General features: G+C 44.8%; 4 protein-coding genes across 4 annotated transcripts; 2 read left to right on the top strand and 2 right to left on the bottom strand.

Annotated features, from left to right (window-relative positions):
* Positions 1–3,153: 3,153 nt before the first annotated feature.
* LOC131398245 (cytochrome c oxidase subunit 6A1, mitochondrial) lies at positions 3,154–5,127 on the top strand. The gene is made up of 3 exons (XM_058531570.1): positions 3,154–3,277; positions 3,427–3,569; positions 4,852–5,127. Exons 1-3 carry the CDS (start codon positions 3,175–3,177, stop codon positions 4,933–4,935), a joined length of 330 nt encoding a protein of 109 aa, XP_058387553.1. The 5' UTR covers positions 3,154–3,174; the 3' UTR covers positions 4,936–5,127.
* Positions 5,128–6,618: 1,491 nt separating this feature from the next.
* TRIAP1 (TP53 regulated inhibitor of apoptosis 1) lies at positions 6,619–8,644 on the bottom strand. The gene is made up of 2 exons (XM_058531571.1): positions 8,371–8,644; positions 6,619–7,565 (listed from the first exon to the last, which is right to left on the bottom strand). Exons 1-2 carry the CDS (start codon positions 8,563–8,565, stop codon positions 7,482–7,484), a joined length of 279 nt encoding a protein of 92 aa, XP_058387554.1. The 5' UTR covers positions 8,566–8,644; the 3' UTR covers positions 6,619–7,481.
* Positions 8,614–18,983, top strand: GATC (glutamyl-tRNA amidotransferase subunit C). The gene is made up of 4 exons (XM_058531569.1): positions 8,614–8,709; positions 8,803–8,975; positions 15,065–15,168; positions 17,065–18,983. Exons 1-4 carry the CDS (start codon positions 8,629–8,631, stop codon positions 17,115–17,117), a joined length of 411 nt encoding a protein of 136 aa, XP_058387552.1. The 5' UTR covers positions 8,614–8,628; the 3' UTR covers positions 17,118–18,983.
* On the bottom strand, positions 18,931–25,502 carry SRSF9 (serine and arginine rich splicing factor 9). The gene is made up of 4 exons (XM_058531568.1): positions 25,244–25,502; positions 22,755–22,915; positions 21,054–21,226; positions 18,931–19,223 (listed from the first exon to the last, which is right to left on the bottom strand). Exons 1-4 carry the CDS (start codon positions 25,429–25,431, stop codon positions 19,080–19,082), a joined length of 666 nt encoding a protein of 221 aa, XP_058387551.1. The 5' UTR covers positions 25,432–25,502; the 3' UTR covers positions 18,931–19,079.
* Between the last annotated feature and the right edge of the window lie 41 nt (positions 25,503–25,543).

Raw genomic sequence — 25,543 nt, forward strand, 5'->3', positions numbered from 1 at the left:
CATTTCAGGGTGGTCTGGGAAGGCCTTTCTGATAAGATGACTTCTGAGCAGACCCCTGAGTGAAATAAGGAAGCAATTCATGGGGCTATCTGGGGGGAAACACTTCCAGGCAGAGAAATAAACATGTGCAAAAGTCCTGCGGCTGGGATGTTCAAGGAAAGGCAGTGTAGCTGGAATGAAGTGTGCAAGGGGGTGGGTTATTGGGATGATGTCAGAGAGGTGGCTGAGGGCAGGGTATGAGGGCCTGGTAGCCCACTGTAAGGACTTTGGCATTTTCTCTGAGGGAGATGGGAGCACTGGAGGATTTTGAGCAGAGGAGGAAGATGATCTGACAGGTTTTAAAGGATTCCTCTGGCCGCCATGTAGAGAACAGACTGTAGGCGGACCAGGTAGCAGGGAGACCAGTTAGGAGGTTGTTGCAATTGTCCAGGTGAGAGATGAGAACATCTTTGATTAAACTGGTAGCAGTAGGTGGTAAGAAGTGGTCAGATTCTGGATATGCCTGAAGGAAGAGCTGAAAGGATTTATTAATGGATTGGATATAAAGTGTGTGTGTGTGTGTGTGTGTGTGTGTGTGTGTGTGTAGAGTGCGAGAAGGGTCAAAGATGACCCCAAAGCATCTGACCTGAGGAATGGAGTGGCCATTTACTGAGGTGGGGAAGACAATTTATGCAAAGTGCTTAGCATAGATACAAGCACGAAATAAATGCTCAGTAAGTATTAGCTAGTCTTTGTATTGACGATTTTGGTTTCCTGGGCTGTCTAAACTCAGGCAGCCAAGGCTTTGCAAATGTTGAGCATACATGGCAATAACATCATAGCTATCATGCTGGAGTATGTCCTGTGTGCCAAGCACAGGATAGGCAGAATTTTTACTTAGCAGTAGCACCGTAGCACTCTGCATGGTGGGTGAAAGCCCTATGAGAAAATGAGCATTGGTTGAATTCTTAACATGTTCCAGGCACTGGGCATTTGTCATTTAATCCCTTGTCCTTCACTAGAGTGTAAGCTACATGAGGGAGACCTTATAGCTCTTCTGTACTCCTGCACACACCTGGAACACAGTAGGCATCTTAGTTAATATCAGTTAAATGAACCCTCATTATTACAGATAGCGGGTGGGTAACTTTCCAATGGACCTGGGTTTTAATACATATTTGTTAGATGAAGGGATAAATAAATGCGTATTACATTCCCATTTTAGAGAAGAGGAAACAGCTGGTGGCAGACCAGACATTTGAACCCAGGATTTCCTGATCACTGAGCTTGGACCCTTTCCACGGCCACACCGTGGCACCTTACACTCTTTGGCTGTGTTTGAGGATGCCCAGGGATTTGATGACCCTGATTACACCATAACACATAAAAACCCAGGCTACTCAGAGAAAGAAAGATCGAATGCTAGATCAAATTGTGAAGCTCTAGTAATATGATCCTAAATTTTTGTTTTCATGAGACTGCATGACCTTAAAGCATTTATCTAACTTGTCCAGTCATGCACGCTGTAAGGGAAGGAAATGAGATGGGAACCCAGTTTTCCCGTGCCAGAGTCCCTGTTTGTTCCCCTACTCAGGGGTTCATAACCTGGGGTACAAGGACTCCCAGGGGGTCTCTGGATGTACTTTATGGTACCTTCTTCCCCCAACATTGTCTACTAAACTGTGTGTGCTTAGGAGCAGGTGCGTTTTTTGGGGGAAAAGGTTCATAGCTTTCATCATATTTTAAAGGGGTCTACGATCAAAAGGTTTATTTATTTTTTTTTTTGAGGAAGATCAGCCCTGAGCTAACATCCATGCTAATCCTCCTCCTTTTTGCTGAGGAAGTCGGGCTCTGAGCTAACATCTATTGCCAATCCTCCTCCTTTTTTTTTTTTTTTTCCCCAAAGACCCAGCAGATAGTTGTATGTCATAGTTGCACATCCTTCTAGTTGCTAGACGTGGCCTCAGCATGGCCGGAGAAGTGGTGAGTCGGTGCGCGCCCGGGATCCGAACCCGGGCCGCCAGTAGCGGAGCGCACACACTTAACCGCCAAGCCACGGGGCTGGCCCAAAAAGGTTTACTTTTATCTTATGTATTTATTTTTTAACTTTTATTTATCTATTTATTTTGGTGAGGAACATTAGCCCTGAGCTAACATCTGTTGCCAATCCTCCTCTTTTTGCTGAGGAAGACTGGTCCTGGGCTAACATCCATGCCCATCTTCCTCTACTTTATATGTGGGACGCTGCCACAGCATGGTTTGATAAGCCGTGCATAGATCTGCGACAGGATCCGAATCTGCGAACCCCTGGTGCCGCCAACGTGGAGCGCGTGAACTTAACCACTACGCCATCAGGCCGGCTCCTTTTCACTTTTATTTTAAAACTGTTTTTAGATGAGTAGAAGGAAGAAAAAAGAAGGAAGCGGTGGGAGGGAAAAAAGAATTGTAGAGACAAAACATAACAGATGCCAATTTTTGTTTCCAGAGTTTCAAGGGAGAGAAGGCTAGTGTGACTAAGGAGGCCAAAAGCTGAGGATGTTGAGCTGGGATTAGAATCCAGATCTTCTGGCACCAATTCCAGGGCTCTTTCTGGTTCCCGTTGCTATTCATTCATTCACTCACTCACTCATTCATTCATTCAGCAAATTTGTAGTGAGCATCTGCTCCGTACCAGGCACGATTCCAGGCTCTGGAAATGCTGCAGTGGCAAACTCTTGCATCACAGAGCTTAAATTCCAGTAGGGAAGACAGACAAAATAATAATAATAATGACGACGATTATTATGTCAGGTGCGATGAAAAGTGATGCCCGAGGAGGAGGAAGGGAATGGCATTTTAAATTGGGGTGGTTGTGCTCTGAACCTCCCGTTGCTGTCCACGGACTCCAACGAAGGGAGCGATCCCGGACGCCAGCGTGCCCTCCACAAACCTTTCTTTTGCGTTTAGTTTCACCAGGGTGGGGACGACGGGGACAGGGGAGTGCGACGGAAGGAGCAGAGCGCATGCTCCCTCCAGCTCAGCGGCTGCGAGGATTTTGACAAGGACTCGGCCAGCCGGGAGGAGAGTGCGCAGGCTCCCCGGTTAAGGCGAGCGAGAAGGCGCCGCCCAATAGGCGCTGCCTTTCGAGGTTGTGGTCCCGCCCCCAAGCGCACCACCCTGCTTCCGCTTCCGGCGCTGCGGCGGTCCAGGTCGGAAATGGCGGCAGTGGCTGCGTCTCGGGTGTCTGGGCTGCTGGGTCGCTCCCGGGCACAGCTGGGGCGGCGTATGTCGAGTGGCGCCCACGGCGAGGAGGGCTCAGGTACCGGGGCTGGGGTCGGCGGGCGGGCCTCAGCCGCACTCGAGCGGGGCAGGGCGGGACTGTGACCTTGGCTTGAGGCCTTGGGGGCGGGGCGGGGGCGAGACGGCGCGACTCCGCGCGGGGCCTGAGCGGTCGTGCCCCCTCCGCAGCTCGCATGTGGAAGGCCCTCACCTACTTCGTCGCGCTCCCCGGGGTCGGGGTGAGCATGCTGAACGTCTTCCTGAAGTCGCACCACGGAGAGCACGAGAGACCCGAGTTCGTCGCCTACCCTCATCTCCGCATCAGGTCCAAGGTACGCCCTTGCAGCCTCTCGGAGTGTCCGTTCTCCTTTCATTCCGAATGCCCTAGTCCAAGTTCTTTATTCTCTAAAAGCGTGGATGCTGGGCGGGTACGATTTCTCATTTAATCTTCACAAATTTTTATTTCCTCCGGTTTTATGGGAAGAGAAACTGAGTCTCGGGAGTCACGTTTCAATTCTTTTCTTCGAGGTGATACAATAAGTGCCTTTTAGTTTTCCTTTTCTCTGATTCATCCCATGTTCTGCCTTCTGATTGTGTTCTGAAACAGTTGTCGGTTGTATAAAACTTGAAGGTTTGGGAAACCACCTTAAGAGTGACAAAGTCGGAAGGTGGTTCACCTTTGTAGAACCTGGGCCTCTGGCAGGTGCTAGCCGAATAATTAGAGACTGACAGCTTCCCCTGTTCCCCACCTTCTCAACTATTTTATCTTTTGGCTGTTGATGTAGATATAATATCATTTGTTTTCCATTGCTTGCTGTAAAGAGTCTTAACAAGAGCCTCTTCTGGTTCTTTAATAACTGTTACATCACTTAGCCCAAGTAAGACTGGCCTCATAGAGACTTAACCTAGACTGTTAGATTGAGAAAGAAATTTTGAGTCTGAGTCCCACTTCCACCCTGGTACAGAAGAATTAGAAGCCATACAGCAAGGTTTCTCAGGCTCAGTACTATTGACATTTGGGGCTGGATAATTCTTGTGGGGGCAAGGAACTATCCTGTGAGTTGCAGGATGTTTAGTAGCATCCCTGACCTCTACCCCTTAGATACTGGTATTGTCCCTCGCTCCCCTAGATGTCTCCAGATATAACCAGTGTCTCTGGAGGGGCAAAATCGTCCTGGGTTGGAAACCACTGCCGTAGAACAATGCTTTTCAAAGGTAGTATGCAAAATAATTGAGGGTAGGTTGCGGTTTCCAATCCAGAGATTTGTTTCAAGTCTGAAATGGATCCCATAAATCTGCATTTAAAATAAGCATGTCCTCTCCTATACCCACCTTTGCCATTCTGATACAGGCGATTTGAGGATTATGCTTTCATAAACATGGCAGTGATAGACTGTAGTTACCAGGGAGAAGCTTATGAGTCATGAACTTGAGCTTGCTTTTCCTATCTAAGGGTTCCTCTGGAAGTTATAAGAGCTCCCTTAAATTATGGGAAGCCTAAACTATGCCAGTAGTTATAAAGGACTAATTTCCATATTCTTTTATGTATTATCTGTCACTTACCCTATTTTAAGCAGTTCGTGGAAGTGCCTAATTGACATCTTTACTCCACAGCCGTTTCCCTGGGGAGATGGTAACCATACTCTATTCCATAACGCTCATGTGAATCCACTTCCAACCGGCTATGAAGAGGAATAAAGAGAACTGGGACCACCGCCCAATGGGGACCACAGCACTGGTTTGGACTATTACTGTGCACATGGACCAGAAAAGTGTATGGGACCTTAAGCTTGCCTTCCTCACTTGTATCAAATGATGACCAATATACTGATCTTCCGTCTTTGCTTATGGCAGGAGATGGCTTAAATAAATAGATTAGTCATGAGCTGAGAGTTGCATTCTTTGGTGGTGTTTTTCCCTCAGAAATTAGCATTACTGTTATTTCTGTTTCTGCAGTGAAGGTCTATGGCTGCTATTTACACTGTTTCAGGTCCAGTTCAGGCCTCTGAATAACAGTGTTTCTAACAGGCCTGTCCTTGGTTTCTTGTGCCTGAGGTGGGTAAAGCAGAGGTACCATGAGTGGAGCTAATTAAGGATCAAGACTGGGTCCTGACAGACTTTGGATGGCAAACACATTGCGTGGCCAGCAGAATGGCTGCAGTTTACATCTGAAGGAGATCTGTGATGCCCAAAAGGAAGTGCTTCCTCTGTGTCTCAGCTTTCTCCTGTCCCATTCCACCAGCATTTGCTGCAGGATACTCCCTGTAGTCAGATAATTTTCTCCATGTCAAGTTCTCATCTTGGGGTCATATCAGCACCCTGAAGGCTGGCAGGGTCAGAAACCTTTGGAGAAATAAAGGCAGTATGATACATTTCTGCCCTAGTGGCTTTATTTGTTTCTGGAATTAAAGCCTTCCTGTAGCCATAAGAAGTAGGGAGAAACAATATACAAAATCACTTAAAAGAGCACTTAAGAATTCCTCCTCAAAATTTAAAACCTTTGAAGAGGCTAAGATAGTTGGGGGCACTTTATGGGAAGGATAAAGTCAAAATAGCATGAGGAACAATCAGAAAAACTTATTCCTTCAGTAGCAATTACAGTAAAAGAACATGGTTGGCTTTGAGCTAGTTTTATTCTCAAGGCTCAACCAGACAGTTTTGTGGTAAAATTCAAGAGGCTACAAGGTTTTGGTATTGTGTAGTACATACAAGCTTGTACAGCAAAGGTGCTGCATATGGAAATGCACGATGTGGAACCGTGTACAGTAAGGAAAAAAGAATCCCTGCTGTCTTTGCCATTTCATGATCTAACCCCAGCCTGTGCTTCCAAGTCCTTGGAGAGCTGTTGTGCTTGTGCCCAGTCTGAGCGCAGGACAGATGTACTTTAGCTTGCTGTCTGGCGTCCCTCAGCTAGGTTCCAGTTATCTTTTATAATGGACCTTAAACAGTCAAAATGTAGAGTTTTTTTTTAGAATGTTTTGAAATGACATTAAGGAGCGGTCACATTAAATATGAAGTAGTAATGGGTAAATCAAGTTTCATACTGTCTTTGGGCATATATAATAAATTGAACCAAATTACTCAAGGTAAGCAATTGTGGGGGACTACGTGACATTCTGAAGTGCTCACCTGATCTTGACATTTTTTGTGCCATCATATAAACATTTTAAGAGGATATTTGTGTAGCCTACTGTGGAAATAAATTTTAGAAATCAGTGAGGTTTCTAATTACTATACCATACTACCTAGCTTAGATAAATCTTCACTGTTTCTTCACCTTTAAATTATAAAACATAAAACTCCTCCCAGTGTATATATGGGATATGTGAGGTTAGAGTAATAGTTGTTCCATAAAGTGCACTGAGTTCCAGGGACAAATGAGAGGAGCTAAATGTTACTGTTTATTCCATCTTCATGATTACAGACATTACAGGGCAGGGTGGGCACACAAGGCAAATCACTCTTCTCCTATTTAACCAGATGCAGCATTTTGGCATTTTATGATATATAGATTGATTTAATTCATTGACTTAGGTTGAAAGCTGGCAACAGCAAATCTTTATAATTTAGGATCTTCCTCCATAGTTAATCCAAGGATCTTAATTCCTGATTCTACACTATGAGCTCTGAAATGGTGCTCACTGCAACATTCTTGAAGCTTTCAGGTCTGAATCTGAGAGATAACACTGTTAAAATCTGTCCTCCTCTTGGCTAACTCAGTCCATCAGCAATCTTAACAGTTAAGTTACTATATAAAAATAAAACTGTTCTCAAGCATTGATTGAAACTGTTGTGCTGGGATCCCTTTTCAGAGCATTAGCTCCCTGAGAGAAAACAGAGGTCCTAGCCAATTGCTTCTATGAACAATTACCCCAGTACAGTTTGCCTAATCTCCTATGCAGCATAACTCAAGAGGTCAGGCAACCCTGACCATCCTGACAAGTTTATCAGTATTTACATACAAGGTATATTTAAAGCCAGATCAAATATTGCAACCATAATCCCAAGAAATCATTCAATTTTAGCACATTGAGTTCCTGCAAGATGCCAGAGCAAGTGAGAAATCATCTCAAAGCAGAGATGGTTCATCTTTTACAAGTGAGAGGAAAACATCGAAGAGGAAAGAAAACTCCTCCCTCCTAAACTCATCAAATTGATGGCTATCTTCACAGCCTTAATTGACAAAATCCAGAACTCCTCAATTTCCTGATATGAGGAGTCCATTTTCAAGGTGACTGTCAAGATCAAGAAGAGCTTTCAGGCTTTTCTTTGCCACGTCCCATGAACTCCAGTCCTTCAATGGGAATCTCTTTCTCCTTTATTGCTTTCTGATGGGAGGAAACAACACATTATAAAGGTCTATATGAAGCTTGAGGACCAAACTTTGTAAAGAAAATACGATGGTACAAAAGTAAAATCAGATTGGACTATAAGGACTCCCAACCATGATTCAAACGCCATAAAGAAATTAAGTTTAAGACCAGAGAGAGATTGGAAAGGAGTTGTGAGGGAATCGTCAAAATACAGAAGTGGAATTTAAACAGTATCACCACTCTTGTGACAGGCACAAGTACAAATCTGGGTTCCAGGACTTACTGGCTATTTGACCTTGAGTAAGCCTCACTTTCCCATCTGTAATGGGATAAAGATAGCAACTCCACCTGGAGTCACCCTGAGGATGTTTTAAGTTAACTAACTGGGAGTACTTTGCCCAGTGCTATTCTTAAAATTCAAAGCAGTTGCACATTCACTGGGCTGGAATGAAAATTTCCTGGTTGGTCAGGAGAGAGAAAACAGGCCAATGAAGGGATTATAGCAACAACAAAAAAGAGACCCTTCATAATGTCTAACAGGCCCGAGAGAGGCTAACATCCCGCCTCGCCCCCCAACCCCCCAACAATAGTGGAAAAGTGCACCACTGCAAACATCAAGGAAACTGATTCTAGTGAACTTGGACTAATGACTTCTTATTTCTGGGCGTGAGTGTTCCATGTATAAAATACGAATAACTATGCCAACTTTGCAAGTTTAGGATGAGCACCAAGTGGACCCGTGTTCCAGTAACATGCCTGTGGCCGGGGACACCGTAGAGAACCCGGGGGTAGAGGCGAGAAGGCTCGGGCCGCAGCTCACCTGAACACACTGCTGGTAGCGCTTGAAGAGGTCGGTGCACGGGTCCCCGGAGCCGTCCCCCTTGAGGAACTTCTCGGCAAACCAACGATTGAAGCACTGGTCGTACTCGCGCTTCATGTCCGTGCAAGCCTCCCCTACGCTGTTCATGGCGGCGGCGGCGGCGGCGGCGGCAGTAGCGGCGCCCTCTGATGTCATCACTCTTAGGCGCGTCGCTTGGCTTTATGTGAAGACGCACTACGGAGGCTGAGAAGGAGGGGAATGTGGGCGCGGGCGGTGTGGCTGGCCTTTCGGGCCCCGGCGGGCGGGCGCCGCGGCCTCACCGCCAAGGCGGGTCCTCAGGTAAAGGCCAGGAGCGTCTAGGCGGGTGGTGCAGCAGGTCGGGAGGCGGAGCAGGCCCCACCTGTGACCCATACCCTCCGCCTCATCCCCCAGGGAAGTGTTCGGATCACGGCCGAGATGATCGAGCACCTGGAGCGTTTAGCGCTAGTGGACTTCGGGAGCCAAGAGGCCGTGGCACGGCTGGAGAAAGCCATCGCCTTTGCGGACCGGCTCCGCGCCGTGGACACAGACGGAGTGGAGCCCATGGAGTCAGTACTGGAGGACAGGTAAACTCGCGGCTGCGGCCCCCAAAGCCTTGCCTACCATTTAAGGTGGCGATCAGTCTCATTTCACAGAGCGAGAAAGAACCTTAACAAGATGCAGGAACTTGCCCACAGTCACCCTGCAGGTAAGTGGTTTCACTCTTCTCCTTATTCACTGTGGATCCTTTGACTCCTGTTTAAAATCCTCGAGGCCTCCCAGTGTAACTGGGAACAAAATCCGAACTGCTCATCATCGCCCTCGAGGCCCTACTTCATAGAGTCCCTGCCTACTACTTGGACATACTGCTCATCAATACAGCCACATTGACTTCCTTACAGTTTCTCCAGCATACGCAATTCGTTCCTCCTCCAGGATCTTTGCACTTGCTATTCCCTTTTTCTTGGACAGTGTCTCCTTAGCAGGTTTTGGCTCATTTCCTCCAAAGGGCCTCTCCTGACCACTCCAAATCCCCTCTCCTCTTCCAGTCACTAACTCCTTATCCTGTTGGGTTTTCTAATATTTTTCTGGATCATCTTATTTTTGTTGATTTGTGCCTCTTGCTGTTAGAACGTGAGCTTATGTCTGAGTTGCTTATTGTTGGATTCCTGTCTCAAAATTTTACAAGTACATATTTTCTGACCTAGTGGTTCCCTATGGAAATATCTGTGAAAGTGCATCAAGATATATGCACTAGTTTCCAAAGTATGCAAATCTGTTTACAATACAAACAAACAAAAAAGAGAAAAAATTCTAAGTGTCCTTCATGGCTAAACACATTATCATAAAATGTAATATTTGGCAGTTGTTAAATACAGTGAAACTGATAACCATAGTATATGCTGGTATGCAAAGGTCTCCAAGATATATTTAATAAAAATGGCAAAGTTGAGAACATTGTGTATGGTATTATTGATACTTTATGTGTAGGCTATTTTATGTATTCTGGTGTATGCATTTTGTTTTGTTTCCTGAAAGGGCATGCAGGAAACTGTTAACTGTGGTTAGTTTTAAAGAAAGTGGAGATGCAGAGTGAAGTTTTAACTTTTCATTTATATCAAGGGCCAAAAACACAAATGCCTAAGGGGGCAGGGTAGTAATACAAGTAGTGAAGTAGTGTAGTATAATGCAATAGGGAGGGGTGGGTCTTGGACAAAGGAGCTTGTGAACACTATACTTAAAGAGCACCTTAAAGCCTCTACCCACCTCTACCTATTGTTGCTTAATACATTTTTAAAGAAAATGCTTCTTTTTGAAAAGCATACTTGTTTGCTTTTGGGGACTACAGCTTCTTAGAAAGGATGGGTATGTAGCTCATAAAGATAGGTGCAATCTACAACTTTTCCTTTTGGAATTAAAAAAAACAAACTCCTAGTACAGGTGGGAGCAAGAAAGATTAGCTGCCATTAGTCAGTGCCAATAGGGAGAGACAGACCTATATGTCACCATAACCTCTGTGTAAAGTGCTTTCTAGCCTCCTGTTCTCACCTCCAGGCTTTGATTCCTTCAAATCCTGTCTCTATTTTGTAATCAGATGCTCAGGTCTAGAGAGGTTAACCAATTTGCCCAAAGTTATACAGCACTTCAAAACAGAAATCTGATGTCATTCTCCTACCCAAGCCCTTCAGGTGGCTTCCCAGTGCTCTTTAGGATAAAGACGAAAGCTTCACCAGTCTGCAGGGCATCATTTAACCTAGCCCCTGCCCACCTCTCCTAGACAGGGCTGTAACTTTCAATTCCTTGAGCTCTCCATTTTTTTTCCTGCTTAGAATTCTGGGTCCTTGCCTTTACCCCCATCTCATCCCACTCCTCTTTTTTGCCTACTCAATTTCCTTTCTTCTTCAGATTTCAACTGCCACTTCCTCAAGGAAGTTTTCATTCTTCTATATTAAGTCAAGTTCCCTTCCAGGACCTGTGGCTCTCATGGTATTCAATAGAGTTGTAATTTTACATGTATTTATATACATCTGTTTGAGTGATATTTCATTCTCTGCCCCTCTCCTACTGCTCATCCTTGTTGCAGGGAGCATGTCTGTTATTGCTCATCATGTTCTCAGTATCTAGCACTGAGCATACACTCAGTAAATATTTGTTGAATGTTCTTTATTAGTATCTATGGGAAAGGAGGGACTAGAAGCTCAAAGAGATGTCAGAATTTCCCAGGTCATCTAGAGGGTAACTATTAAAAAATGCACATATTACTCAGGGAAGAGTCTGTGAAAAAGATGAAGGATTTGGATCTGGCAGCTGGAACGGTGACTTCGTATTCAGCGATCTGCAATCTTGCCATAAATTTGGGAACCAGTGTGGGTTAATGATTCTATTTTAGAGATGTGACACTTGTAGGACTTCGACATTTTGAACATACTGTCTGGCATTTGAAACAGAACCTAGTTAAGTGAAGACAAGTGTTAAACGGTTTTAGGTGATAGCCACACTACCTGTAAAAGCCCTGACTGGCTAATAGAAATCTCTTGGCATATTAATAACCTGTCATTTGGTTTGAGCTAAAAAGCATTAGTGTGCTTATGTGCAAAGCACTAAGATTTTATATGTATTATCTCAGTTATCACATACAACCCTGGAAGGTAAATACTAGTATCTCTTTTATAGGTGAAGAAACTGAGGCTCAAAAAGGTTATGCCCCAAAGTTTCACAGGTAGTAAGAGGTGAAGCCAGGACTTGGAACTCAGAGCCTCTGCTCCCAAATACTGCTCTAGATATGCCATCTAAAGTCAACCCCTAGAAACTTTACTAGACACTTTCATCTCAAATCCAGAGACTGACTCAGATGACGACGTCTCTGATTGCAGCCAAATACTTCAGTGTTTAGGATGTTCCTCAGAGGGCCGGCCCGGTGGTGTAAGCGGTTAAGTGCGCGCGCTCCACTGTGGTGGCCAGGGGTTCACAGGTTCGGATCCCGGGTACGCACCATTGCACCGCTTGTCAAGCCATGCTGTGGTGGCATCCCATATAAAGTGGAGGAAGATGGGCACGGATGTTAGCCCAGGGCCGATCTTCCTCAGCAAAGAGGACTGGCATCGGATGTTAGCTCAGGGCTAATCTTCCTCACCAAAAACAAAAAAAAAGGATGTCCCTCAGAGCCTCATTTGAAACAAAAACTCTTAGCCAAATCGATTAGCTCTCATTCCAGTCTGCATTAAACTAGAAATAAATTAGGAGGGAGGGAAAAGGCTTGTAGATGGAAGTAGAGTGGTGCCCACAGAAATGACTCCTGGCAGCCTAATACCAGGAAAAGAGGCAGAAAGAAATTAAAACAGTGGCAGAACTGTCCCATTGGTCAATCCAAGGGCTGACAGAGGCGCTTCTTCCTCCATGCTGCCATAGTGCTTTCCATTAAATTAAATGCTATTTATTAGCATTTCCCAGTTACTGGTTTAAATTTTGCCTTGTCTGTGAGCTTTAGAGGGCAGGAATTTCTAGTTCACAGGTGAAGCCTTCCTCAACCAGGGTTTTTCACCTGAACCAGAACACAGAAAGATTCAAGTGACTTTTTCAGTTCTCCCCAAGGATGGTACATAACTGTCAGCCCAGATGCATATAAGTTGATTTATTCTCAAAATGGGTGTCCTACAGTATGTGAGCTTAATTCTCTTGTAGAACCCCAACTGAGAAAGATGAGGTGAGGTGGACTTTTAGTCAATCAGTAATTGATAGCACCTAAACAGCTCATCTGGTCTCATTCTGTGTTTTATGCATGATTCCGAGGTCAAGAAAAGTTAAGCGACTTGCCAACTGAGGGGTCTGCTTGGTGTGCCACCCTCAAGGAGATCCTGGGTTCAGTAGCCTATGATTAAGAAAATAGGGTGGTGTGGGTTTATTCTAGAAACAACTCCATCATAAACAGTAATTAGGTGGAAGTGTGTGATAGTGAAAGAGGTGAATTTTGTTTTTCTTGGAAATGTCACTTACATAGGAAACCTGATTACCAAATGAGTGAATAAATCATTTACTATTAGATCTGCTGGGAAGCAGAAGCTTTTAACTACCTGTCGGCAGAGTAGTCTTACTTCTGTCAAAATTTCCAAGCACTCAGGAACAATTAGCAGCCTCCATCCAGTCTGTATGTACTAGGCAGGTTATGTGTGATTACAGCAGGTGATGTGCATAGGCATACTCTGAGTGGTGGAGACTGAGGGGGACCTGGGGTGCACTAACTCCTTCTGAAAGGAGCAGGTGCTCTTTAGCACCCTCCTCTTATTGCCATGAGAATGCAGGCCTAGCATTAGCAGATCATCTTTTTTTAACATCATTTCATTTAATCTTCCCAGAAATTCTATGAAGCATTCTACACATAAGGAAACTGATACATGGAGAGGATAAGTAACTTGCACACATGCCACATGTGGCTCTGGAATTTGAGTTCAGCTGTGATTCAGGAACCCAAGCTCTTAGCCATTTTGTTATACTGCCCAACATAAATATAAACTCCAGAAAAGTCCAATGGTCACCTTTATGGATGATTTTTATTTTTTGTTCTCCAAGTTTTTTTGTTGTTTTTTTTTTTGCTGAGGAAGACTCGCCCTGAGCTAACATCTGTTGCCAATCTTACTCGTTTTCCTTTTATGTGAGCCACCACCACAGCCTGGCCACTAACAGATGAGTTGTATAGGTCTGCACCTGGGAACCAAACCCAGGCCGCGGAAGCGGAGTATGCCAAACTGAACCACTAGGCCACTGGGGCTGGCCCTCCAAGTTTTCTTAAATGAATGCATAATCCTTGTACGGTTAAAGAAGAAAAATCTAGTGCAGCCTTCACCTTTTTTTTGGCAAGAAACTTAGGCCTGGAAAGATCATACTTGTTCAAGGCCACACAGTTAAGACAGTGCCAGATCCTGGAATAGACTCCAACTCTCCACTCTCCACACTATGAATGTTTATTGTGTCTAGTCTTAGGCTGAGTGCCACAAAAGAAACAGAACTAGTCCTTTCCTAAAAGAATCTTATCATGACAGCTTAGCCCTTTAGGCAACCTCTGTCCAGATGTTCATGTCACATGCTTGCCCCTTTGTCCCATTAGGTTTAGCCCTCAGTCTATGTCTGGCTCAAAGCAGAAAGAGCTTGGCTGCTCCCCAATCAGTGATTGAACAAACTGCTTATTTTCCAGCCCAAGTATCTGGAAGCAGGCTCAGACCTCTTGTCATGCACTTTTTTTTTTGTGAGGAAGATCAGCCCTGAGCTAACATCTGTGCCTATCTTCCTCCACTTTATATGGGACGCCGCCACAGCATGGCTTGACAAGCGGTGCCTCTGTGCGCGCCCGGGATCCGAACCGGGCTGCCAGCAGCAGAGCTCGCACACTTAACTGCTACGCCACAGGGCTGGCCCCATCATGCACTGTTAAACCTTGAAACAGTAGTGAAACCTCATAGGTATGTTCACCTATTTGGTTTCACTGGTTTGCCATCTGGATACTTTAATGAAGCCACTAGGCCCAGAGAACAGTGGCAGATTCTTGAGCTATGGTTTGTGGTGCATCTTGCAAGGGCAGGCACTTTTATTATCCCCAAAGGTGGCTGTGGTGAAAAAAGCACTCATATTAGGGGTACCAGAACTGGGGTCAAATCTCAGTCTTGTCACTTAAGAGCTAATATCCTTCAGTCACTTATAACCCACTCTTGAGCAAGTTTCTGCACCTGCCAGGAAGTCCATCTTCCCATCCCCGCAATCCAGCTATTTCTTGCCTATCGTTTAGCAGTGACATCACCTATTCTGAGTACCTGTTCCTCACCCAGGCTGGGTTAGCTGCCCTTCTACTCCCTTGGCAAACCTTGCTTGCATTTGTTAGATTTAACAGCGTATTGTAATTGCCTTTATATATCTCCACCACAAGCAATTTACCCATAGTGATCATCCAAAAATATTTATTAAACATATCAATCCTAAGGAATAATTACCACCTACCTCACAGGGTTGTTTGGAGAATCTATAAACCGTAGACTGTTATTTGGTCTACTGTTGACCCCAGCTCCTCCATCTTTGAACCTAACTCAAGAATATGCTGCTCCCTTGTTCTCCCATTCATGACCCTCTCCACCCATGCCCTAGAAGCCCTGTCCTCTGAGAAGGTAACCTTAAACTTCTGGTTTTGTAGATGTCTATACTTGAGATCCGATAATGTGATAGAAGGCAACTGTGCTGAAGAAGTACTACAAAACTCTCATCGAGTTGTGGAGGAGTATTTTGTGGCCCCCCCAGGTACGTGTCCCCCAAAGTGATTTAACAGACTGTCCCACAGTGACCTAAGAAAATAGTAGAAACTGTAAGTCCCAAATTTGCTATGTGAAAGCACTCTGAAAAGTATAAAGTGGGAATTATGTGAATGTGGTCAAAAGGTACAAACTTCCAGTTGTAAGATAAATGAGTCCTGGGATGTAATGTACAACATGATGACTATAGTTAACAATACTGTATTGTATTTGAAAGTTGCTAAGAGAGTAGATCTTAAAAGTTCTCATCACAAGGAAAAAACTGTAACTATGTGAGGTGACAGATGTTCGCTAATCTTATTGTGGTAATCATTTTGCAATATATACATATGTTGTACAACTTAAACTTATATAATGATATATATCAACTATATCTCAATAAAACTGAAAATAATAAAAAATAAAAAACACATGTATTAACAATAAAAATAAGTATAAAGTGCATATAGGTGGTGGCATTAAGGTGGCAGTAGAGTCCCAGGCTCACACTCACCTCTAGGGGCCAGTCAGTAACAGGAACAAGCAAAACAGGACTGGGACAGGGAGGGATGTGTCCAGTGGCAAATCTGGAGCTCAAGCTCTCCCTAAAGGGGCAACTGGCATCTGCTGCTTCTCACTCAGTGCCAGGGAAGAATGTGAGTCCATTTTCCAAGAGAACCTGGACACCTGGCATTTTTTCTGATATTTCTGAAATTTTAAGTATTGGCAACTAATTCAAGATTTAAAAAAATAAAATACCACGCAAATAAAACATACCTGCAAGCCAGATGCATCCTGTAAGCCATCAGTTTGCAACTACTGGTGTGGAGATTTGCATCTTTAAACCTCACTGTAACTATTTTAAATGGAAGCTTTAAAATAACACTGGGCCAATAATAAAATCAAGAACCTTGGGTAGGTTGAACTGTTAACATCTCCTCTGCAGATAGGTGGGTTCTCAGAGCTGCTACATCCCTCTGGACATTTGGGAATAGACTAGCGTAAGTACTCGGGTAGACAGCTTTCCAAGTGCCAACTTCAGGTTCAGATCCCCTCCAAGAACCATTCTGAGCAGGCTTCAGAGATAAACATTAACCCTCCAGCTCAGGGATTACCTCTTTGATCAAGACCAACCAGTTAAAGGAAAGCTCTGGTTGAAGCAAGGATGGGAAGGAAAGCTAAAAAATTTGTGAGCTCTACTCTTTTTTTTTGTGAGGAAGACCGGCCCTAAGCTAACATCTATTGCCAATCCTCCTCCTTTTTTTTTTCCCCTTTTTCTCCCCAAAGCCCCAGTAGATAGTTGTATGTCATAGTTGCACATCCTTCCAGTTGTTGTATGTGGGACGCCACCTCAGCATGGCCGGACAAGCGGTGTGTCAGTGCACGCCCGGGGTCCGAACCCTGGGCCGCCAGTAGCAGAGCGCACGCACTTAACCGCTAAGCCACGGGGCCGGCCCCTGTGAGCTCTACTCTTAATCATGCCTCTGATTCACTAAGCCACCTGAGTTAACTGTGGAGAGAAATAAGATTTTATAATCTATCTCAGAGCCTGATCTCAGAGTTGTTTCAGCAGACATATCCATTGATCATATATGCTGTTTCTCAAGTAGAACTTTGTGTCAGACTTTGCTTCTTGGGGCAAACTGACTTCACATTCATAGTCTTTCCTTCCACTCCCATATGCATATAAATGGCTGATTAACTTGTCTCTGCTCCTTACTTAAAAGTATTATTAGGCTTCTCTTATTAACTGATTCTTTCAGATAGTTAGAAAAACAGGATAGTAGCTACACTTATTTCCATTGCTTACTTTCCATGACAAATCAAGTGGTAAGTTAGCTCAGTAGAGCCAGTTGGGAAGCAAGGTCAGCTGTAAACATTCTTTTTTGTTATTGTTTTCAAACAGGTAATATCTCTTTGCCAAAGCTGGATGAACAAGAGCGCTTCTCACATAGCTGAGTAGCTATTCTGGGAAGGGTACTCTGCAAACACGTGGAAGCGCAATGATATTTTGTTATTATGAACACTAATGTTCCCACTTCCTTCAGTCACCTGAAAAAATTGATGGTTAAGTATTTTTTTGTAACTAACTCTTCTGAAGACAGAATTGGCAAAGATCTCATCAAAACAAGGCAATGAGTTCCTGATGCTAATAGAAGTAAAAGGTATTGTCAGTTTCCAAGGAAATGGATCAAGTATTTACTCACAGGCTGTTCCGTATGGAAGATGTTATCCCCATTTATCTCTACCCCAAAAGACTATCTACCAAACTACACGTTGGTGAATTTTTCTGTTTACATAACTGTTAGACACTGTATCTGATCACCATGTGACAACCTAAATTGTGCTTTTTAGTTCCTGTTTCCATCAACCTTTTATCTTTATTGAACACACTTGAATTTTTTCCTGGATACTCACTTTATTCCAAGCAGAGGGCTAACTTTCTCCTCAAGTCTGGAGAGTATTCAAAGCAAACTACAGCTTGGGAGCTCCTAACCTAGAACCATCCACTCCCACAAAAGTGATTATTTGCCAAAAGGACACTAGCTGCACCTAGAGTTTCTCTTTCTGAAAAGAACTTATCATAAAAATAGCCCTGAGGTAGCTAACAATACTGTATTGTATACTAAAAATTTGCTAAGTGGGTACATCTTAACTTACCAGGTATAAATAAAGGAGTAGGGAGGAAACTTTGGGAGGTGATGGATATCTTTATGGCTTTGATGGTGGTGATGGTTTCATGGTTGTATATGTAACCCTAAACCCACTGAGTTGGATCCATTAAATAAGTACCGCTTTTTACATGTCACTCATACTTCAAAAAAGTTTTTTTTTAAAAATAGCCCCGGACCTGGAACAAAGTAGCCCCTCCCCACCATAATCACTGAATTGAGTGGAATCCAAGATAGTAGGGTTTTTGTTTTTTAAAAAAGCTCAGATACCGGGGCGGCCTGGTGGCGCAAGTGGTTAAGTGCTCGCAATCTGCTTTGGCGGCCCGCGGTTCGCAGGTTCAGATCCTGGGCACACACCGACACACCGCCTTCAAGCCATACTGTGGCGGCGTCCCATATAAAGTGGAGGAAGATGGGCATGGATGTTAGCTCAGGGCCAATCTTCCTCACAAGGAAAAAAAAAAAAAAGCTCAGATACCAATGATAAATGAGACTGATTTAGGACTAAAAGTGATAGAACCAGAATTGTTTTTTTCCTAATCAAACTGCCAAAGTTAGTTTTGGCTAAGAATTCCCCCATGACCTTTACGCTGCTACCCACTTTAAAAAGTCTGTTTTTATTCTTCCCATTCCCTTCCCCTATCCGAAATGCTCCTTTTTTCTTTAAAGCAGCTTAACTTACAAGCTTGGGCTTGAATTACAAGAGAACTCTGAATCTGCCCTTAGGACTGAAGTTCTCAAACCACCACCAGAGCAACCATCTTTATCCCCAAATAAAGTTATCCACTCCTGCTCCTTACCAACTGGTTACAAGTTGCCACTTCAACTCAATGATTTTTTTTTTTTAATCACTGTGCCTGTTTGGTGAAATCTATGAACTTAATCAAGGACAACCACACATGTCAATTACTAAACGTTTAAAATATATTTCTAAACAGAATGGGCCGACTCAGTCACAGTAACTGCTGATCTCCATTGCAGAGCAACCCACAAAGACACAGCACTGATTTTTTCCCATAATCAGGGGTGAAAAATATACAACTTGTTCTGAACCAAAACCACAATTTCTGCAGTTAAAAATGTTTCACTGCTAATATGGCCCTGGTAGAAATTATGTAGTTTTATTTCCTTTAAAAAAAAAATTAAAAAAATTTCCTAAGACACTAAATCATCAATCTGGAATGTAGAGTCTGAGCACAAAGCAGCTCAGTTCACCTAAAAAATAAAGAAAAAATTCCCATCACCTGTCTCAGTAGGGCCTGAAAGGAGAGAAGTAGTGTGGGGAACCCCTGCTTTGGTATGGAGAGTCACGGCCCCTTGACCCAGACCGAGACCGTGAGTAGCCATAGCTGGTGCTTCTCTCTGGATAAACTCGGATGTAGGAAGTTTCACCCTGAAATCCAAACAAAAAGAGTAAAGGAAAAAGTCAGACCCAGAAGAATAAAGCACACCAACACCTAACATGGCTGCCTAACAATAATATTTAAGTATTGAGCACTTACTGTTTATCTGGCACGATGTTATCTCCTTAAACCCTCACAGCAATGCTATGAGATAAGTAATTAGCCCACTGCAAAAATGGGAAAAATTGTATGTTATCTGCCCAAGGTGACAGATAATAAATGGCAACTTGATATGTAGTAAATGCTAAATACTGTTAATGTATCTGAATTACTGCCACTGAGCCCCAAAATCTAAGAACTAGAAAGGATCTCAGAGGTCATATATATGGTTCAATCCTCTGCCACCTCATATATGCATCTTTGGATGGGCACCAATGGAAGGAGGTAACCTGTATTCAGCACCTCCCAGGTGTAAAGGCCTGGGCTAGATGCCCTAGTTTTCTTCATAATTTAGCTTCCTGGCAAGTCATATAAGACAGTGCTATTACTGTGACTATTTTGCATATGGAGGAACCAGGGTTCAGAGAGTAGCTCGGCTAAGACTTTAATAAGCAGCAGAGGAGTTATGTCCAGGCTGGCCTATCTCCAGGCCCTTTGCCCTCAGCCAGCATTACTAGAAGATACAAAGATGCTAAGATGGGGCCGGCCCCGTGGCTTAGCGGTTAAGTGCGCGCGCTCCGCTGCTGGCGGACCGGGTTCGGATCCTGGGTGTGCACCGACGCACCGCTTCTCTGGCCATGCTGAGGCCGCGTCCCACATACAGCAACTAGAAGGATGTGCAGCTATGACATACAACTATCTACTGGGGTTTGGGGGAAAAAAATAAATAAATAAAAATTATAAAAAAAATAAAATAAAAACTCATCGCCAAACCCAAGGTCATGGAGATTTAAAAAAAAAAAAAAAACAAAGATGCTAAGATGAAAGAAACCAAATGCTTTTCCCCAGGTGAAGTCAATAACTGCCCTTACTGAGAGCCTCCTTTGCAGAGTAACTGAGGACCAGGTGCTGTTTTGTTTCTGTTCCAAATTCAAGTCCTAAAGGATAGTCTGAGCAAAGCATTGTTAAACTGCACAGCTTCCATACCATAAAATTAGGGATTATATGTATGAGTCCTTAAAAAAGAAATGGGCCCAGAAATTTATGTCCCCAGACATCCCTGAATTCCACACCAAGTCAGGACAGGATAACCAGAAAAAATGATATCCAGTTGGTGGTCTGGTATCTGGTCTCAATGACATCAAAGGGATAGTCACCATTTGAATCAGACTGAGAGATCCAAAGCAGCAGCCACCTTCTTAAAAGAAAGGACATCGAGAACTAAACTAAGTCCCAAGGGTGAGGTGATCAACCACAAGAAAACAACAACCTGACTCAGGTTTCAAAAAGGATCCTGTACTACTTTTGGGAAAGGAAAAGTGAAGAGAAAACTCAGCCCCAATAGCAGTACCTAGAAAGGCTGAGATGATGAAGTTGGCTTGTAGAGCCCAGACTAGACCCAGAGGGACAGCCATAATAATTAGGTTCACAGAGGGACATTGCAGATTAAGCCAGTTGTGAAAGGGTGTTATCACAGCATAGCTCACCACATTATGACAGACTGTACCAGTTTTCTCTCCAGGTTAAAAATACTATGACTGCAGACTTCTCTCTGTTATGACCCTGCAGGGCTTACGCATGATGAATTCCTTGGCTTTGTCCACTTAATGGTACTGTGAGGTCACCAAATGGCAAACACATGGCCTGTTGCTACTTCTGCTAGTTCAGCTTCAGGTGGAGTGGTCTGGGTATAAGCTCCTTGACAGAAGGTGGAGACCCACCTCATGAGAGCGGAATTTGGTGTCATCCAGTTTACGCAGGGCATATTCCATGTCTTCTTTTCTGAGATACTCAACCATCCCCATGCCATCCTTCTGCACATCTGCATAACAGACATCCCCAGCTTCTCGCATATGATCCTTCAGGTCCTGCCAGCTGCCTGATGGAGGAAGTCCTGGGCACGGAGAACATAAGAGAAAAAACCACATCCTTCAGCCATGTTAAATGCCCTGTTAAGAGCTAGCAATACCTAGAGTCCCTTCTCCATCAATCACTACTTTTAAATTCTGAGGGTCCCCAAATCATAAATCTTGATAAGGCACACGAGACCAAAGAAGAAAACTAAAGTATATGTGGTAAACCACCTTAAGAAGCTGGTCCTAGGCTAATCTTCCAGAGACCAAGCCTTTCCAACAGAGTAGGAAGTCCATTCCATTACAGGTTTAGTATCTCTGAGAATTCACAGCCTTCCTTTCTTTGTCCTTCATGATTAATACCAAACTCTCAAGACTTTGAGTTCTAATTTCTTCCATTATGCAATTTATCAGTACCAATTATTTCTTGCCTGACTGGGTTACCAGGACAAAGAAATTTTGAAACCATCCAATGAAATAACCAAAGTGTAGCTGAAAGTAACAACACAACGAAAATCTAAGGTTTGTTTTCTTATAGGTGTGAATGACTTACAAACTAGACAAAGTACCTCTTAAAAGATCACCAACATTCTTCAATACAGTGGGGGAAAAGGTAAGACTCAGACGCTAAAACTAGTTGGGAGTCATACAACCCTACCTGATGTCATGAAAGGGAAATGTGCTCCTGCTCTCAAAGGCTGTGTTTACCGCTCACAGCTCAGGACTGCAGCCATTTCCTAATAGTTTTCTAAGCAGGATTTCAGAGCAGCATGGAGAGAAAAAAAGATATGTATGACATCCTGAAGGAGGGAATAGAGTTCTGGGGTTAAAAAATTACAAAGGGACACAAGATAGGCAGATACTGACAGTATCACTCTTAAGCACCATGGAAGTCTGCTGATTGTGTGACATTCACATCTAAGAAGGTGCCAAGCTCCTCAATAGATTTCACTCCACCAGTGCCCTAAAATGCCCCTGCAATGTGCAGAAGGCCCCTTGTCTTTACCAGTGTGTTAATATTTCAAAAAGATGCATAAACCTTTGAGCTTAGCATTTCATCACTTGTCAATACTAGACATTTTGTTCTATACTTTGCAATACAATCCCTAAGACTTCAAGTTGTTGTTTTGTTTCTTCTTTACATATTTCCAAAACCACCACAAAATCTGGCCCTTTTCAGGATTCAAGCTGGGTCAATTGTTCAAATCTGGGTCCTGGAATGTCTTTCTAGCTAGTCTGATACCAGGGTACATTCCAAAAGAAAACACCTTTAGAATTCCAGCTCAAGGGGTTTTGCCATCATCTTCCCTTTCAACACTAGAAAACTCCTTTATAAGAAGCAAGTTTATACTCTACCAAGGCTGCACTACTGGTGCAATTTCATTTGCAAGATACCTGCCTCAATGGCAAGACAGGGCAGGGCTTCATACTGTCACTGTGCGTAGGCTATTGAAAAGAAAGCCCCACATATCCCGTGCACTGAAGAATAACAGCTAACATTTCTTGGAGGCCAGACTCTGTGCTAAGTATTTTACATGTATCATCTCATTCAGTTTGAAAGGAACATACCTGAAACAAGAACTCGGAAATCAGATCTTCTTGTAGGAGGCCCATTCCTCCCACCGCGGGGCCACCCACCCCGACCTCCGTAAGTCCTGGGGAACTCCACACGAAGCCGACACTGGCCATAATCATAACCATTCCTTCCATAAATTGCATCCTCAGCATCTCTGCAAAGAAAAGTTTGGAGTCAGTGCTTCTCAGGAGGCTGACTGACTTCCCAGTGAGGGGCATGAGTAACAAGTATAAGAAGAAAACCTAGAGTGAGGAAAAAAAACAAAACCAAACAGGGTCTTGATGCACTACTGTTTTGGTTTGAAGACCTTTCACGATATTAGAATTAAACTTCACAAATGTCACACACTGGGTTTTCTAGGTATGAATGGGTAAACATAACTTAAGACTAATTCAGAAAAAAAAGAATAAATTGCTAATAGATGTTTGATTTTGCCAATAAAATTGTTTCTCTAACTTTAGTGAGCAGTTTCTCAAAATGCATACCATACACTATTCTTTCAATATTCTTCCACAAGGCCTAGTACCATCAAGTCTATAAACAGAAAAACCCATTTAAAAAGAAGGCTCAAAAGACAAATGCAAATTAGTGCTTTGTGAGGAATATGGAACTCTCTCAAGGGTATCTTTTCAGCACGGTCTGGGAACTAAGTTGTCAAAACCACCCTCTGGGTACGATTTTGCCAAAAGAGATAAATATTCAATAAAGTTCTTTAAATCTTTTCTAGGGCTCTAGGTGAGTTAGAATGCCAAGTTGGTTCTCCAGTATTAGATGGGAGAAAGAATGCCCTCAGAGCATGGGTGGACAAGCAGAGCTGAGGATGTACTAATGAAGGCGTCATTCAGTTGTTACAGGCACATACTCACTTATCAAGATTCTAGTCAGGATTAAAAGCAATGAGGACCACATCCAGTGCAACCCTAGTTACATTTATTTATAATGCAGTGGGAGAAAGGAGAGTGTTAGGGTTTAAGAGCAGACTTTGAATACAAATTGACCTGCGTTCAAATCATTCTTCTGCTTCTTACTAGTAGCTGTCTCTGGGTAAGGAAGGGATCAGGATTTTACATCTCTAAATGTGAGTACTATGCCTATTTCACAGAGTAATTGTAAGGATTAAATAAGATACTATGTGTGCAGTGCGTTGCTTGAAACTTGGCATCTAGTGATATCAAAAGAAAGCTTTTCTCTTATGAAAGGAATGAGGAAAGAGATGACAATGTAGCATATCATACAATAAGCCTGTATTTTAAGGGGCAGAACAGAGGTTCAAATCGTATCTTAATCCCTTACTAGCCTTCTCTTTTATCAACTCTCTAAACCCTCAGTTTCCTCATCTGTAAAATGTGGTTAACAGTACCTACCTTATACATTGAGGAAAATGCTAAATAATACGTAGCATGATGACTGTTCAAAAAACACACCGAACTGTTACTAATTAATAGAGGCACAACCTTCTCCAGTTTAGGTGTGAAAATGCCTAGTTCCATTTTGAGGCAAACGGCAAGACACTGGGAATGAGCTCCGTCAGTCTTCAGCCCCCAACGCCTCAGGGTGCTTCCCGCCGCCCCGTCCTGGATGCCCTCCTCGCCCCATACCCCGCCAGGTAGGCAAGACACCCTGCCCCGCTCCCTGTCGTGAAGCCGCCGGGCGCAGCCCAGGTAAGGCGTTCCCTGAGACCATGCTGGAAAAGAGCGCGGGCTCCTGTCTACCCCGGGCGCAGTGACCAGGGCAGTGCGGTGGCTTCTAGGAACCACCTGAAAGTTCCTGGTCTTTTCCGGGCCGAGGGCCCACGATGTTTGCAAAAGCACAAAGACCCCTTTGAGCCGATTTAGGGATCGAGAGCTTCCGAATCCGGGGGGCCCTTAGCACCTAGCGCGGCCTCCCTCATTAGACGGGGGGCGTGAACTCAGAGACCCCTCAGACTGCTTCAGAAGTGTTTCCAAATCCCCGGTGCCTTCACAAGGCGCAGCCCTGGCCCTGCGGCGCGGGGCGCGCGGACGGAGATCTGACCCGTCACAGAGACCCCTTTACGACCTGCAAAGGCAGCCCCAGCCCCGCAGTCTGTGCCCCCTAACGGCGCGTTCCGGGAGGGCGGTCGGCCACTCCCGCTCTTCCCGGAGTCTCTCCGGGCTGGCTCAGGGGCCAGGGTTCCCGAGCCCCGGGCCGCTTCCCCTCAGGGCGCCTCTCCGGCCGTGAGGGAGAGGATGGTCATCTGCACCGTCCCGGAGGCCGGTCTGCGCGGGCACGGCCCTCCACAGGCCCAGCTTCTGTGTTTTCAAGTCAAGTCCAAAAATAATAATAGAGGAAGTGGCGACGGGACAGAGGACGGCCCGGAGCCTGCGGCGAGAGGAGGCCTCATGCTCCACCCGGGGGCGCCCTGAGGGGTCTGCGCCGGGGGGGAGGGGAGCCGCGAGGCGGAAGGGAGGCGGGAAGGCGGGGCCGGGCCGCGGGCCGGCGGGCGGACCGAGCGGGGCCTCACCGGGGGTCCTCGAAGCGCACGAAGGCGAAGGGCACGAGCCCGTGCCGGTTCTTGAGCTCGATCTCGCGGATGCGGCCGTACTTGTAGAACAGGTCCTCCAAGTCTTTCTCGCGCACGTCGGTCGGAAGGTTGCCCACGTAGATGCGCCCGTCTCCCTCGCCGCCGCGCTCGTCCGCCCAGCCCGACATCCGCACCGCCCGACGCCGCGGGCCCGCCGCAGCCCACGTCGCCGCCGCCGCCGCCGCCTCAGCCGGGGTCCCCCCGCAGCGTCCCCGCGGGCTCGGAGGCGCTCAGCCGCAC

This window comes from Diceros bicornis, chromosome 35 (genome assembly GCF_020826845.1).
Source record: "Diceros bicornis minor isolate mBicDic1 chromosome 35, mDicBic1.mat.cur, whole genome shotgun sequence".
Lineage (NCBI taxonomy): Eukaryota > Metazoa > Chordata > Mammalia > Perissodactyla > Rhinocerotidae > Diceros > Diceros bicornis.

What these genes read in the sequence shown, in the direction of transcription:
- LOC131398245 (XM_058531570.1), top strand. Translation starts at nt 3,175, where the DNA reads ATGGCGGCAGTGGCTGCGTCTCGGGTGTCTGGGCTGCTGGGTCGCTCC. An exon ending in CCACGGCGAGGAGGGCTCAG is followed by an intron (nt 3,278 to 3,426) that starts GTACCGGGGCTG and finishes CCCCCTCCGCAG; the next exon opens with CTCGCATGTGGAAGGCCCTC. An exon ending in ATCTCCGCATCAGGTCCAAG is followed by an intron (nt 3,570 to 4,851) that starts GTACGCCCTTGC and finishes TTTACTCCACAG; the next exon opens with CCGTTTCCCTGGGGAGATGG.
- TRIAP1 (XM_058531571.1), bottom strand. Translation starts at nt 8,565, where the DNA reads ATGACATCAGAGGGCGCCGCTACTGCCGCCGCCGCCGCCGCCGCCGCC. An exon ending in GCTACCAGCAGTGTGTTCAG is followed by an intron (nt 7,566 to 8,370) that starts GTGAGCTGCGGC and finishes TCCTCCCATCAG; the next exon opens with AAAGCAATAAAGGAGAAAGA.
- GATC (XM_058531569.1), top strand. Translation starts at nt 8,629, where the DNA reads ATGTGGGCGCGGGCGGTGTGGCTGGCCTTTCGGGCCCCGGCGGGCGGG. An exon ending in CCGCCAAGGCGGGTCCTCAG is followed by an intron (nt 8,710 to 8,802) that starts GTAAAGGCCAGG and finishes CTCATCCCCCAG; the next exon opens with GGAAGTGTTCGGATCACGGC. An exon ending in GTATTTTGTGGCCCCCCCAG is followed by an intron (nt 15,169 to 17,064) that starts GTACGTGTCCCC and finishes GTTTTCAAACAG; the next exon opens with GTAATATCTCTTTGCCAAAG.
- SRSF9 (XM_058531568.1), bottom strand. Translation starts at nt 25,431, where the DNA reads ATGTCGGGCTGGGCGGACGAGCGCGGCGGCGAGGGAGACGGGCGCATC. An exon ending in GTGCGCTTCGAGGACCCCCG is followed by an intron (nt 22,916 to 25,243) that starts GTGAGGCCCCGC and finishes TTTTCTTTGCAG; the next exon opens with AGATGCTGAGGATGCAATTT. An exon ending in CCAAATTCCGCTCTCATGAG is followed by an intron (nt 19,224 to 21,053) that starts GTGGGTCTCCAC and finishes TTTGGATTTCAG; the next exon opens with GGTGAAACTTCCTACATCCG.